The 13,740-nt window shown below is 41.9% G+C and overlaps 1 protein-coding gene across 2 annotated transcripts; it reads left to right on the forward strand.

Moving 5' to 3' along the window:
• The first annotated feature begins 10,571 nt into the window (after positions 1-10,571).
• On the forward strand, positions 10,572-13,469 carry LOC124696391 (N-acetyltransferase 9-like protein). Of its 2 annotated transcripts, XR_007000682.1 has the most exons (7): positions 10,572-10,809; positions 10,918-10,989; positions 11,647-11,734; positions 12,340-12,472; positions 12,563-12,601; positions 12,923-13,041; positions 13,151-13,469. XR_007000682.1 is itself a non-coding variant. In XM_047229128.1 (6 exons), exons 1-6 carry the CDS (start codon positions 10,572-10,574, stop codon positions 12,986-12,988), a joined length of 636 nt encoding a protein of 211 aa, XP_047085084.1. In that variant the 3' UTR covers positions 12,989-13,469. The 2 variants fall into 2 exon arrangements, 1 of the variants encoding a protein (XP_047085084.1); XM_047229128.1 differs by having other exon boundaries at positions 12,923-13,469.
• Positions 13,470-13,740: the final 271 nt, after the last annotated feature.

The following is a 13,740-nucleotide window of genomic DNA, read 5'->3' on the forward strand; positions in this document are numbered from 1 at the left end:
GCCAAATACCTGGGGGTCACGACTTGTTCTCCCCGGCGGTACCCACCAAAGGATCACAATTCTGGAACGCCATCCAGAAGATCAAATGGTACTTCAAACTGGGTGCGAAGCACCAGGTTAACAGTGGGCGGAGGACCTACTTCTGGTTAGACTGGTGGACGGGCATGGGGCCCCTTCGCTTTACTTTTCCTAGGTTGTTCGCCTGCTGCGACAACCACTTTGCGACTGTTCAGGGGGGTAGGTCCAGCGGGGGCTGGAGGATTCGCTTCCGGCGCACCTTCGGCCTCGTAGAGAGGGCGGAATGGGACAACCTCTGCAGGATCTTTGACCTATCGCCGGCCTCTCAGGGCGATGATGTGGTTCGATGGGCGCTTGAGCAATCTGGAGAGTACTCCACCCGCTCGATGTACTCCAAACTGTCCCGGGGCGGGACGATCACCCACTTCAAGGAAATTTGGCGCACTAGGGTCCCGCCAAAAATACGGGTCTTCCTATGGCAACTCATCCGAGGGAGGCTCCTGTCAGGGGACCAATTAGTCAAGCGACATGGGCCATCGAATGGGCGGTGTGCCCTTTGTGGCGAATGGGAAACTTGCGACCATATTTTCTTCACTTGCCACATCGCTAAATTTATGTGGGCAGGAATCAGGGACCTCCTCTCCTGCTCATGGAACCCAGCAGGGGCTGCGGATTTCATCGCCATTGCCAACGACTTGTCGGGTAGACTCCGTAGGATAGCTTGGTTTACTTTCGCAGCGCAGTGCTGGACGCTGTGGAACATCTGCAACAAGCTAGCTATTGAGGGCTCTCTCATCTCTAGCCCTGTTGATGCTATCTTCAAAATGTCTATCTACATGCAGAGCTGGAGGGTTCTGGTTAGACCGAGGGACCGACCACTGCTGGACGTGGCGCTGGACGAGGTTAGGAGGCTACATGCGCGGACCCGGGCCGGAGGACACTGACGCCATCGACGACTGCACGCTGCCGCTCACGCCCGCTCCACGCGCCTTAGTTTCCCTATTTCATCTATGAGTTGATCCTGGTACCAGACTTTGCTTATTTGTATTGTGGCATCAGCACTTTGGAGGCATCAGTCTTATGTTGGGTGTGTGTTGTATCGATACTCTATGGTTGCCGTGATGGCTTCTAAAGGTATAAACGATGCCCCCCATAGGGGGATTCACAGCGATTACCGCTCGTGGACCGTCCGATCTTCACATCTGGGTAATCTGGTCCGTTCCTTGTGGTACCGCGCCGGTATAAAAGAGAATCCCACCGTGTGAAACCCTAGCCGCCTCGCGCGTCCTCTCTCCCCAAAGCCGCCGCACACCCAATCCCCTTGCTCGCGTTCCTCCCCAATCGCTGCTCGTTTGCTCCTCCCCAATCACCATCTCCATCCTGCCTCCACCACCCTCTTGTCTCTCTGCTCCTCTCTCCTCCTCACCCCCATACTCCCAGCCACAAGCAACTGCTACGAATCCAGGCCCCCGTCTTGGAGATGTGCTGCAGGGGATCCGTCCACGACGCTGCCGTCGACCTCCTCCTGGGCGTGATGAGCTCCGTCGTCTCCATCCATGGCTCCACTCCGTCAATCGCGTCAGCCAACCGTGGGTCGTGCACGCCATCGGCACCCGGAGGGCGCCTGCTCGTATCGTTGCGAGTCGCCTCGCGCTGGACCTGACCGGCGTCGATGACGGCTTCAGACCTCGTCGTCCCCTGCAGGCCGCCGGCAAGCCGCACCATAGGGAGCCACGACCCGAGCTATGTCGTCGCCTGTTCGTCTCTGCTAGCCCCTCCCTTCACCTCTCTCTGGCTGCTGCACGGCAGGAGTGGGTGGCGCCACCGTCCCCGTCCTCAGCGTCAAGAAGAAGTCCACATCTATCTAGGTGCATCTGTCCCCTTTGTTCCCCCCTCCCCCTCGATGTAATCCCTGAAATTGTTTTTGGTTTGTGCAAATGTTTTTAGATATGACAGGAAGGTGTTTGAAGAAATTCCAAGGAAAAGGTTCTTGGATTCAGTATAGATTCGACTATCTTTTGAACTATAGTTGTTCTTACACATTAGAAATCTGAAGAGATTTGATTATTTTTTGCAGCCTGCTAATTGTTAGATCGACAAGATAGTTGACCATAAAGCTCTTGGTGCTGGCTACCTTAATGTTTTGCATACCAGATCCTTTTGTATTTTCCTACACGGTTGAATTTGATGGGTTGCTAAACTATGGACACTAATTATATTGTAGTTAATAAGATGATTGCATAATTTTTCAGCATTGGATAGGACACAACGCCCACGCCTAGGCCATGCGGATGGATGGCGAAGAGGAGCAATTGTTAGACACTGTTGTGGCTGTCAGGTTGTGATGCCTAGGCCCAGATTAACAACGACGAGGAGTATATTTTGTCCTCCGTTGCTGGCTCGTGATTGGGCTAGCAACTGCAGAGCGTTTGACCAGTAAAACGGTATCAAGGCCTCCTTCCACTTTCTTCAGCCCCGCTGATCCCTTTATTTTCTCAGATGTGCCTTCTCAGGGCGTTCGTCTCTGCCTTATGGATCGTTTTATGCAGGGAAGAGGCTGTAGAAGAGGTGGTTTAGCTTTTGCAGAATGTGAGCTTCTCACAAAGAAATTTTCCCTATTGGAGTGGACAACATGTATGGCTTCATCCCCCTCTTGGTCTTTCTCTTGTTTCATTTCCCGTGAGTGACGTGAGATTTTGTGATTGTATGTAATCCTACAATGGTAGAGTTCACGTATTTGAGATATACAATCTTTTGTTGTTCTCATTTCTTGCCTAATTGTGACCGTCGTGAAGATTATGCATTTACTTACCGTGGTTTACTGTATACTTCCAATGCTGATTCTTAAATATTATGCATTTTCTTACCGTGATTTACTCTATGCATCCAATGCTGATTCTTAAAACTAAATAAATGTCTTATTTTAGCTAAGATTTTTATTTCTTGGATGTTCCAGGCTACTGTGTTCATCTACCTGACATGCTTTTGATTTTGTCAGGTTCATCACCTCATTTACTGGTCAGTTCCTTCCTAATTTCCAAATTCACACCACGCGCTTGATGAAAATCTCAAATGTTTTTGTTGTTGCTGTAGGTACTTCATTGAAAAATAATATCCGAGAGTACCACCAGAGAGGCTATATATGCAAGCTGTGAACATTGAAACGAGCAAATCTCAGCTGTACATTCTCTTCACTACGTGAGATACAAAAGATCACAACTCATATTGGATTCATAAGGTGGGTTTTTGGCTACTGTTACTTTAACATGCCTGCTTCATTCAAGTGCAGAGAGACACCAAAGAAAACATGTATGTGCTCCTTCTTACCAACTACAGGAATCATCTATTTCACTAGGATTATATCCTCCTATTTGCTACAGTTTTCATTCTCATTTGGTATGTTGCCTGTTGATTTGGCATTATTGCTAGGTTATTCCTTGTGAAAATAATTTGGAAAAATAAATTAATAGTCGGTTCTTAGACGTGTGTCAGATAATATACCTAATACTTTTTCCTATTCATTCCTCTTTTCTATGATGAAAGCCATTGAAACATATGGTGAACATGATGGTGCTACTGCTGCAACTGCTCGCCATCTGCCTCTTTTCCATCTTCCTTCTTTTATTATTGAAATTCAGAGGTAGTCACAGCTCATGGGTGCATGTTTTATTTTCATGTTCTGAAGCATATACAATAAGGATCATCCATCTTAATAATTTTGACGCTGCCGCTCTTTACATTTCTCCTCAACATTATTGTGCTATTATTTTTATTGTATAGCCTGTTTATGGATATCTCATTTAACTGTTTTGTGCACATGCGGCCAGTTTGCTCTTTCTACTTATTAGTTAACCAAGGTATCTAAAAGTTGCGCTATTAGTAATTTAGTTTTACTCGCCTAATACTGCCATCGATATATCGAGTTTGGGATCCTATATAGCAGAATGATTTCTCTTTACTTGATTATCATGTATACCTTCTCTTAGGGGATTAAGCTGACATTTTCCTATACTGTAACTGCTTAGTGTTTTCATATTATCTCACTATTGCTCTACATTTTGTGCAGCGCAACAATATGAATTCAACATTACGGATTAGGTGAATATTGTTTCACAGCGTCTTTCAGGGAGGTAAGCTTTCCTGGCCGATTCTCTTCACCCTGCTCCCACTGGCTAGCTGGTGATTTCTATTACACAAGCATGTTAGGGTGAACCTAATTTTCATTCAAAGAAATTTGGTGGTATTGTTCCTCTTTTATATTTTTAGATAGCCCGATAAACATAAGGAGAACCAGTAGACACTTTTTTTCTTTTGGTTTTAAATACTGGAGTCACATCATATTTATTTTGATTACCTATGGTTGTCTGTTAGTTACCTGGAATCATATTTACTCCATGCCTTTCTATCTTGCAGCAGCAGCGCAAAGAAAAATACTGTGACGACAATTTGTCTACCTAAGGACACCAACTTGTATTCAGCTTGATCTTTTGGATTGACCATGGTGAGTATGGATATGTTTCTTGATGTACAAGTGATTCTTTGGCTTAAATAGCTTTGAATAGATATGTTTAGTCTCAATGCGTTGTACCAAGCATGTCTTTTCAAGATAAACTTGGTAAAATTCTGGTTGGTGTCAGTTAACTAAAAAAATAATTAAAAGTACAATATTATACATGATTGCACGAATAGAAAATATCCTATAGTATTATTCTTCAGTGGCTATTAACTACAAGAATACAGATAAATATTATGCACCCTTTTCTAATAATACTTACTTTTGTTTGAATAATTTGATGCCACCCTTTTCATGCTATTAGTAACTTAAGTTGCATATTTTCCTATTGTTTCCTATTTACATTGGATTGTGATTTCTTATACATTAGTAACTGATAGTTGCACACTCAGGTTTTTTTCTTTGGCTTCTTCTCATCATGGCTTGATTTCGACGGGTTACTTTCTTATCATATTGACACTTGCACCCTTTAGCACTTCCGCTTTGTTGAAGTGCTTTGTTGGAGTCAAGCATTATCATTTTCAGTTGCTGATTTATGGTTTTCTTGGACACAGTTGAAAATGGCTATGTTTTATAGTAGTTATTTTAATAAGCACCAAGTATGATCAAGATATGGAAATTTTGTGCATGACATGAAGCAATTGAATTAATGCCTTCTATAAACATACCTGAACTGTGTCGACCTCATTGTTCCATACGTATTTTCCTATATGTTCTCCCTATTTTATGAATGATTAGTTGTGATACTTAAGTTAAGTAGGCTTTTAGCAATTTCATTTCCCAACCCTGCATTACCAAGAGCTCTCTTCATTTGGTTGGTTCTTTCTTGATCATATATATTCACTTTATTGTGATGTATGATAAACCGCTAAGCTCCCTAATTTGGCCATGACTAGAGTGTGTTATTATCGAGTTACCAAGGGTTCTGCATGAGCGGGGCCATGATAAATTATGAGTTAATAAAACATGAGTTCTGACGTGATACTTGAAAATACTTGCAGGTGTGGTATATGGCATCTACAGCGAGCCCCGGAGTGGCCTGAGCCCGCGAAAGGTTCACAAAAGACATGCTGATTTGGCTTGAGCACAACACAAGGTCTGATTGAGTTTAAGTGTGAGAGCAACAGTAAACAGAATTGGGTTCATGGTGTAAAAAATCTGCTCCAACAGGTTGATGTAACTGATCAGGTAGGACACCAGCTAGAAACACTAAAACTCAAGTGGTCAGTTAGTACATGAATACAACATGGCAATATCAAGAATGGATTTACATTCCAGTTTGAGGCATGATTTTAATAGAGATATGAATGATCCGTGACCTTCCGAGATATACTTGATGGTGTCGATATTGTTCTCAAAACAGAGTAACCTAACTCAAGATTCACTAGAATGCATACAAAACCATATTGGTCACAATCTGCTTTGATTTTCGTCGGTTTGTGTCCTAAGACATGTTGTACCATTGGTCATTTATACAACGCTTTACACATCTATGAACCATTCCGAGGGAGCACGAGCACATGGCAGCACAGAAGCTCATATATTTTTATGGCCTGGTGTGTCTCTGAAATTTATTAATTCCTATTGTAGCTACAGTTTCCACAGTAAGAATAATCATACAGATGCCATAGTTGTGTTATTTACTCATGACTGAAACTAATATAGCTATGTATCCATCTAAGGTTTTTTTTGCTCAACCATTTCTTTGATCGTAATATTGTCTCACCTTGGTTAATCTCATTGCAGCGTTTTGAGAAGGAAAAAGGTCATCTATACAATGGGTGTACCAAAATGGAGTCCGCGGTTCAGCTGAACTAATGTCATTGCTACATGTGAACCTATTGATGGATCTTACCTGATACCTGCTTAGCTGACTGAAATGATTGAACATATTTTCCTGTATATGGATAAAGACACATCTGCTTAACCTGGGATGGAAAACATTCTTTGTAGTTTCCATAAAAACTATAAAGGTACATGATCTAACACTGTTGTCAGTCTATATTTTTGTATGCCTTCCAATACAACTGAACATTGCAGTTGCTAATGTTGTATGCTTATGCATATTGAACTTATTTTCCTGTAGCTGATCCATAATTGCCAAATGAAATATATTATTTTGATTGGATGTGATCTGTTTCTAAATACGTTGCACTTTGTTCCTTATATTTCTTAGATTAAACCATCCGAGTGATGCACCATATAATTTCTGCTTGCATTATTTGTATGCACATGTACAATGTTTTTTTTTTTCGAAATGGGGTATATCCCCAGCCTCTGCATCAATCGATGCACACAGCTCTCTTTATTACCCAAAGTATGAAAATATCAAGTATCAACGTTTTACAACTCAAAGATCATACAACGTGTACACATAAACTAGCCAACGAAACAGTATAGTGATGCACATGTACAATGTTTGTATGCTCAGGAAGTACATGTGGCATCTGATTTGCCGATTCCGCTGAGGTATGCCAAAACTGAGGGAGATCTGAGGGGAAGAAAAAAAAAGCACTACAGATATCTTTCTGTGAGAATTAACTCCCCCATTACAAGGAATAACATATTTACGTAAATTACACGTGTAACTTTCGTACATGATTACTGATATGTTAGTGATTTAGCCTGAACATTTTTCTTTTGCCTGCTCTATCAAACTTAAACTGTTTCTTTTTATGGAAGAAAACATGCATAGGTAGTTGACTTGACTGTTAACTGCTTGGCTTGCACTCATGCTCATTGGCTGCTCCCTTGCAGACAGGGGCGGAGCTGGAAGAACACTCACCCTGATGCATCTCTATATAGTTTCTACATATGGAGGCTTCCTAGCTCAAATTATGGCCTCCCTGATGCACTTTTCTATGTCTAACCTGATGCACAACCATTATTAAGCTAATAAGTGTGACTACAATTTTTGCTTGACCCTGATGCATGTGCATCAGTTTCACCCCCATTGTGGTCCGCCCCTGCTTGCAGATACTATCCATTTATCCAAAGCTGCACACAATATCGTGATGGAGATGTCAACCCAGACATCGCCGACACATGCATAGACCTCAGTGAGGTCAAGAGGATGTTTCAGTTGACGCTCCTTTCAGCAAGAGGCAACGTGGTCTGCCTAGAACCAGTCCCAAAGCCGACACAGCTGCAGGCTTCTCCTCAGTCGCCCGCAGCTCCAGCTCCGAGCTATATCAACGAGTATGCCACTGCTTAGATGAACAAACTTTCTGCTTCTTTGTCAATATTTTAATTCCTAAGAAGATTGAGAAACTGAATCTACGCTACTTCTCACACCGGTCTTAATTTGACACTCGGTCTTTATTTGTGTCATCGTTCTGTGATAACCTAGAAAGTTGCATTTTCCCTTCAAATATGTTAGATGATTCAGTAAAGTCTGAAATTATTGTTGCATTGCGCATTTCTTTGTGTTGTCATCTACCTAACTGCAGACTTTTGCTTTTGTCTTTGATTGAGAGGAGTATATCAATTTTGGTAGTTATAGTTTCTCTGCCTTATTCTTATTGTAGATATGCCAGCTTTTTTAAGTAGAGTCACAAGAGGTGATTTGGACGAGTGAGGTGACCATGATAAGAAAGAAGGTTTCGATGCACACTGCCTATTTGCTGAGATGCGGGTACTTGGGTTCTTCCTCCCTAAGTTACTGTGCAGTTTATTTATCGTGTTGACTGTATGGATTTTGGAGGGTGGCCATATGCAAGGAGGAGCTGTTAGGTGTTAGTTTGGAGAGTGGGTATATGCAAGGTATCCTCCGAATTAGTTCGTTGATTTAGTAGTTGCCCCTTTTGCTTTGTTTCTTACTCTTTTTTCTTCTGTGTTCTTTTCCTCTAGGTTTACATGGCAATCATTGCATGGTTTATTGCATGGTTTCTGACATGCGTATGGTTCTTCCAATGCTTCCGTTTTATGGATCATGTCGATTCTCTGCCACATCTTACAGTGCTGGTTCCCTTGCATTGTTTAAGGATATGACACAGGGTTCAAATTCTTGGTTAATTTACCTTGCCATTTACAGCAGTGTTAGCTTTGGGTGGTGCAAGTACCTATTAAATTATGTGTAATATCCTCTGACGACAATGCTATGGTACTTTTGTTGATCTTTCCTTCTTTTGTACTTCACAAAACCATAAGCTCTTGGTTGCTGTAATATATTCCCATGTTTCCCTGATTGGGTATAAGCCTTGGAGATCCGTTTGTTGTTTCGTGTATTTGATCATACCAGAAAATCTTATTATCAAGAGTATTTCAAAATAATCGTCGGTGCGTGATACCGGGTCCGCGCGCCAAGGCGCGCATCAAAATCTAGTTATATATAAAGCTGGGCCAAGGGCCTTATGTTTAAAAAAAATGGAATTTCTCTTTCTTGTTTATATCTCTCCCCCAACTCAATAACTTCTTATGCGGCATCCCTAAAAAAAACATTCGCGTTACACCATTGTCGATTTGTCCTTAGAGTTGTTGATTTCTTGTCCATACACCATTAGAGTTTTTTTTTTGGCTACTATATGTTCTTGTCTTGTACTCCGTACATATGAAGCTATCTATATAATTAAGAGGAACCAAATATTTTGACGCATTTGGCTATCCAGTCTCCCGAAAGAAGTGGACGATCTGGTGCTGACCCGGGGCTCGCATAGGGTCTGGTGCAACGCTAGTTGGGGATTAGTTGGACAGGGTCTCAGCAGTCAAATTTTAATTCCATCAGTACATGGTGGACATAATAGACCTGGTTGGGTGGTTTCTAGCAAAAATCTGTTGCTTCACCCATCATATTAGTCTCGTGGAAGCTTTCAAACGAAAGAAAGGCCGTTTGCAATTCTTTACCTTGGATGGAGCCTACTGGTCTGGACCTCTTCTTAATTATTAAAAATGAGGTACAGCTTTAGCCACCTATTTAAAAGTTAATATAATTAATATCTGAATTTGATGTTGTGATTGTAGCTTGCACCTAAACCCTGACTAGTATAGAGCTCTTGATTTATGCATACGCATCCTATTCCTAGCACACCCAGAATCATTCAAAGAGAGTGGCGTATAAGCTGCAAAGTAGGTTGATTTAGTTCAGTTTTCTACAGAACACGGGGATTTTTCATTTGGTTATTGAAAAATAGTACAAACTTTTGCAACATTGTGGCACATATAAATACCAAGTCTTGGCATATGGAGAGTATACAGTTGGAACCATGCACAATAATATAATAGCAGAAAGTACACAGTACCTCATAGCAGTACATCAAGATCCAAGTGATGTATGCATGAATGAGTGATGATATCCGATCCAGACCAAGCATGTGTGAAGGAGCGGTGTACATGCTCTATCTTTTTCAATCATGGTAGGTGCCCAGATGGTAAGCTAGTTTGCATTGTCCGCGTTGGTTTCTTCCTCACCATTCCACAATGAACAAACTGAGAGCAGAGACTATTCATTACAGTTTTTTCCTTTCGACACACGACACTATCAGTTTCCTCCAACATCACATTGTACTTTCTTCACATCCATTTCTTCTGAATACGCATTACCGCTCTGTCTAACTTTGTTGCTGCTAAGCTACGCATGGGCCCTTCTTATTCTACTTCTTCCTATGCTAAGATAGTAAGTTGGCTAATAACAATTGGACTTGTTATTTCGCTACTTATACCCATCCATATGTTCTTGAAACGAAAATCTACCCATTTCTTTCATCTTCCCCGGCCATGTCAATACGCATGAACACCTTTTCTTTTTGCGGGAAAATACGCATGAACAACTAACAGGTTTAGTCATCAAGTCTTTATGCACGCAACTGAAACAGCCAGAGCACCATCAACATGAAGCCATGAAACCACCACTGCAGAGAATCGAAGGTTTTGCTGATTTGCATCCCCTAGCACATTTGTGCCATGCTTACGTAAACCAAAAAAATACGCCTTCGATACGGAGTAGCACCTGGCCATTTTGAGCCGTCCAGCCGAAGCAGTTGACGTCTTTCCCTGTTTGGCCACTGTTCCGTGGACTCGTGGGTCGAAGGTCGAAATCCTGTAAATGGAGGCGCCCGAGGCGGCGGCGGCGGCGGCCGTGGACGGAGGCGACGGGAAGAGGCGGAAGGGAAGCTGGTACGCGGTGGGGGAGCGCGCGGTGCTGGTGCCGTACCTGCGGGAGCACGTGCCGCGGTACCACGAGTGGATGCAGGACCCGGCGCTGCTGGAGGCCACCGCGTCGGAGCCCCTCTCCCTCGACCAGGAGTTCGAAGTCCACCGCTCCTGGACCCTCGACCCTCTCAGTTCGATTCCTTCCCCGCTCGCTGCTTCATCTCATGCTCGCAGTTTGCCCCGATTTGGTGGTTTGGGGGCACGCTGTGATTGATTCAGTGACCTTTGTTTGTTTGCAGAACATACTTTCATAGTCCTGGGTAAGGAGTTGATCCAGGGAGAGTTCGTAGTTGGGAACCCGCACACTGAAGGTTTGCAACTCTCTTCCGGCAGGTTGTTTTGTAATGTTTTAGCCTGCTTAGCTCTGTCTATGATGGTGAATTGGGAGCCAAAAGAACATGAACCTGGTTTGATTCTGTATGCTGTTTTGCTTATTTTTCTGGAGGCAGATGTGGGTCGTTTCTAGTATGTAATTGCTGGAACTCGGATCTTCAGAATACTGTAACAAAACCATGTCACTTATGTACATTTGTTCTTCTCTATGGTCAAACGCGGTGAAATGTTTGGCCCATCACGAAAATGATTTTCTCAAAATAGAAAGGCTAGGGAAATTTATTTTGATTTCACGCAGGAACTACCAAATCGCAGAGGTGAAAATATAATGGGTATTTTGACAGCAGGGTCGTATTTGGATTCACTTAATTCAGATGAGATGTTGCATTTCAGGGATTTTACTGCTTATTCTGTAAGCCTGTAGTTTGTTACTCGATCTTTATGAATGTAGAAACTTTATGTAAGATCACGTCTTCCAATCAATGCAGTAGTCTTCTACTGAAAACTTTTTTGTTCTACTAGCTGTGACTTGTGGAATTTACCTTTTTTTGCGAATTCTTAAAATTTACTTTGACTTGATGTTCAACAGCTTGCCAGTCATTGCTAGCACTAATACTCTGCCTAATCTATTACAGCTATGGTTGGTGATGTAAACATTTATATGAATGATCCTGACGATACGCAACTTGCAGAAATAGAGATTATGATAGCCGAGCAAAAGAGGTACTTATTGTGTATGTTAGTTTTAGTTTAGGCTCCCATTCTAATAATCTTAGATACCTGGTCTACATTTTATTCTTTTTGTTCCATGAGAATATACATTCATACAGTTTTATGTGCTAATAGCCATTAGGATTTGATAGTGCAGTTTGGACCTCACATTGGATTTATGTTGTCCTGAACACTTGTTGTAGCTTGAACTGGTGACAATTACAGTTACTTGACTTATTTTTCTTTGAATTGTCAGCAGTGTGATACTGCTTAACCAACAGCACACATGGAATTTTTCATTAATATTCTACTACATTATGATCTGCCAGAGTTATGCTTTCTCTTTGTTTGCTTAGTTTTACTGCAGCGCGGAGAGAATATCAACTTGATAAACTTTAACCTATGCATTTCCCAAGCACAAAAACACTCAGTATTCTGAAAGATTTGACATGATCTTATTGTTATGTACTCGTAATTAAATGGTTAAGCAACAAAACAGATGCCACATTAAAAGAATTTCTTTACCTTTGCTATTATTTATCCATATTGCAGTGAGATGTTAATATACTCATGGTGTTTGGTTACTTTCCTCATGGTTCTGTTGCTTCATGTTACAGCCGTGGAAAGGGTCTTGGTCAAGAAGTAATCTTAATGATGATGGCATTTGCAGTAGAGAAATACAGAATTCACACTTTCAGAGCAAAAATTAGTGACTCAAATACTGCATCACTAAAGCTCTTTAGAAAATTGGTGGGTAGATGATGGCCTGGTTCTTTCCCTTTTCCTCATATGTTTACCTGATTGCTGGATCATAATTGTTTGTCTGCGGTGTGAACTCAGGGCTTCAAGGATGCTTCATACAGTGCTGTTTTCAAGGAGGTACGCATATGTGGCACTTTTAACTTTTGGAAAGAAAATCTGAGCATGCTATTTTTTGTATATAAAATCTATAAAATATCTCCATGGCTTCTTTGGTGGAAAGATGCTCACTTAGTTATTCCAGGCAGTTTTATGCCTTGGTAGTAATATGATAAACCAACATATAAAGTGATTAAGTGACATTGATGTGCTCTCGAGTTTCAACAATTTGCGAACCTAGGGGTGTACAGGCACTGCAACAGTGGTAGGGTTTTTACAGTGCGAGAGCAGCAGTCAATACTGCTTATCTTTCCTTGGTCAAGCTCATTATCTATCTATCAGGTTACACTGGAGACGCCTGCAGCTGAACTTCCATTGGCCTCTCCTCTGACCATAGGAAGCTGGTGACATCTGATCATGTGTACCATCAAGCTGTGTATTGCAGTAGACATGCATCATTGGTAGGTCTTCGTCTACTGGCAGAAGCTAATTGAGTAGTATGGGCATGCTAAGCTGATTATTAATACAGTCTTCAATCTGCCAACAACTGCTTTCGATGATTGTGTATAGATATAGCAATAACAGGAAGCACCCTGTTTTGGGTGGCTGAGTTGAGGGTGAAGCCTGATGTTTTGAGGCAGACGTTGCAAGTTCAGAACACATTTCCATGAGGCACGTGGAACAGTTTGGGAACTTTAGCCCGCTTAAGTGACGATAATGAAACGGGACTCTTTGTTAATGCTTGATTTGCCTTCAAAGTCAGATACTTAATGGTCGATCTTTATATGCCCATCATATACAGACTGCTTGAGCACTCACATCTGATATGCAGGATGGATTGACACTTCACGTTGTTTTAAAAGATGTGAGTGGATGATGTCATGTTTCACTGATGTGTCCGTTGTTCAGATTAGTAATAAGGTTGTGTTTCTTATGAGTTGGCTCGCTTTTGTAGTAGAGACCTGATGTAGTCTGTTACACAATGCCTGGTGGGCATCTCTCATTGTGTTTGCTGAAAATACATCTTTTATAATGTCCTAATGTATGTACGGAGTATATAGCTTGACAAAGTCCTGACCTACAAAAATTATGCATGTTTATTCATACTATAACAACATAACAACGAGAGCATACCCTATGCCCTAACACCTAAGTAATTT

Source organism: Lolium rigidum, chromosome 3 (genome assembly GCF_022539505.1).
Source record: "Lolium rigidum isolate FL_2022 chromosome 3, APGP_CSIRO_Lrig_0.1, whole genome shotgun sequence".
Taxonomy (NCBI): domain Eukaryota; kingdom Viridiplantae; phylum Streptophyta; class Magnoliopsida; order Poales; family Poaceae; genus Lolium; species Lolium rigidum.

Coding starts and splice junctions, on each gene's coding strand:
- LOC124696391 (XM_047229128.1), top strand. CDS start 10,572: ATGGAGGCGCCCGAGGCGGCGGCGGCGGCGGCCGTGGACGGAGGCGAC. Junction 12,473..12,562: donor TAAAGCTCTTTAGAAAATTG/GTGGGTAGATGA, acceptor GTGTGAACTCAG/GGCTTCAAGGATGCTTCATA. Junction 12,602..12,922: donor ACAGTGCTGTTTTCAAGGAG/GTACGCATATGT, acceptor TCTATCTATCAG/GTTACACTGGAGACGCCTGC.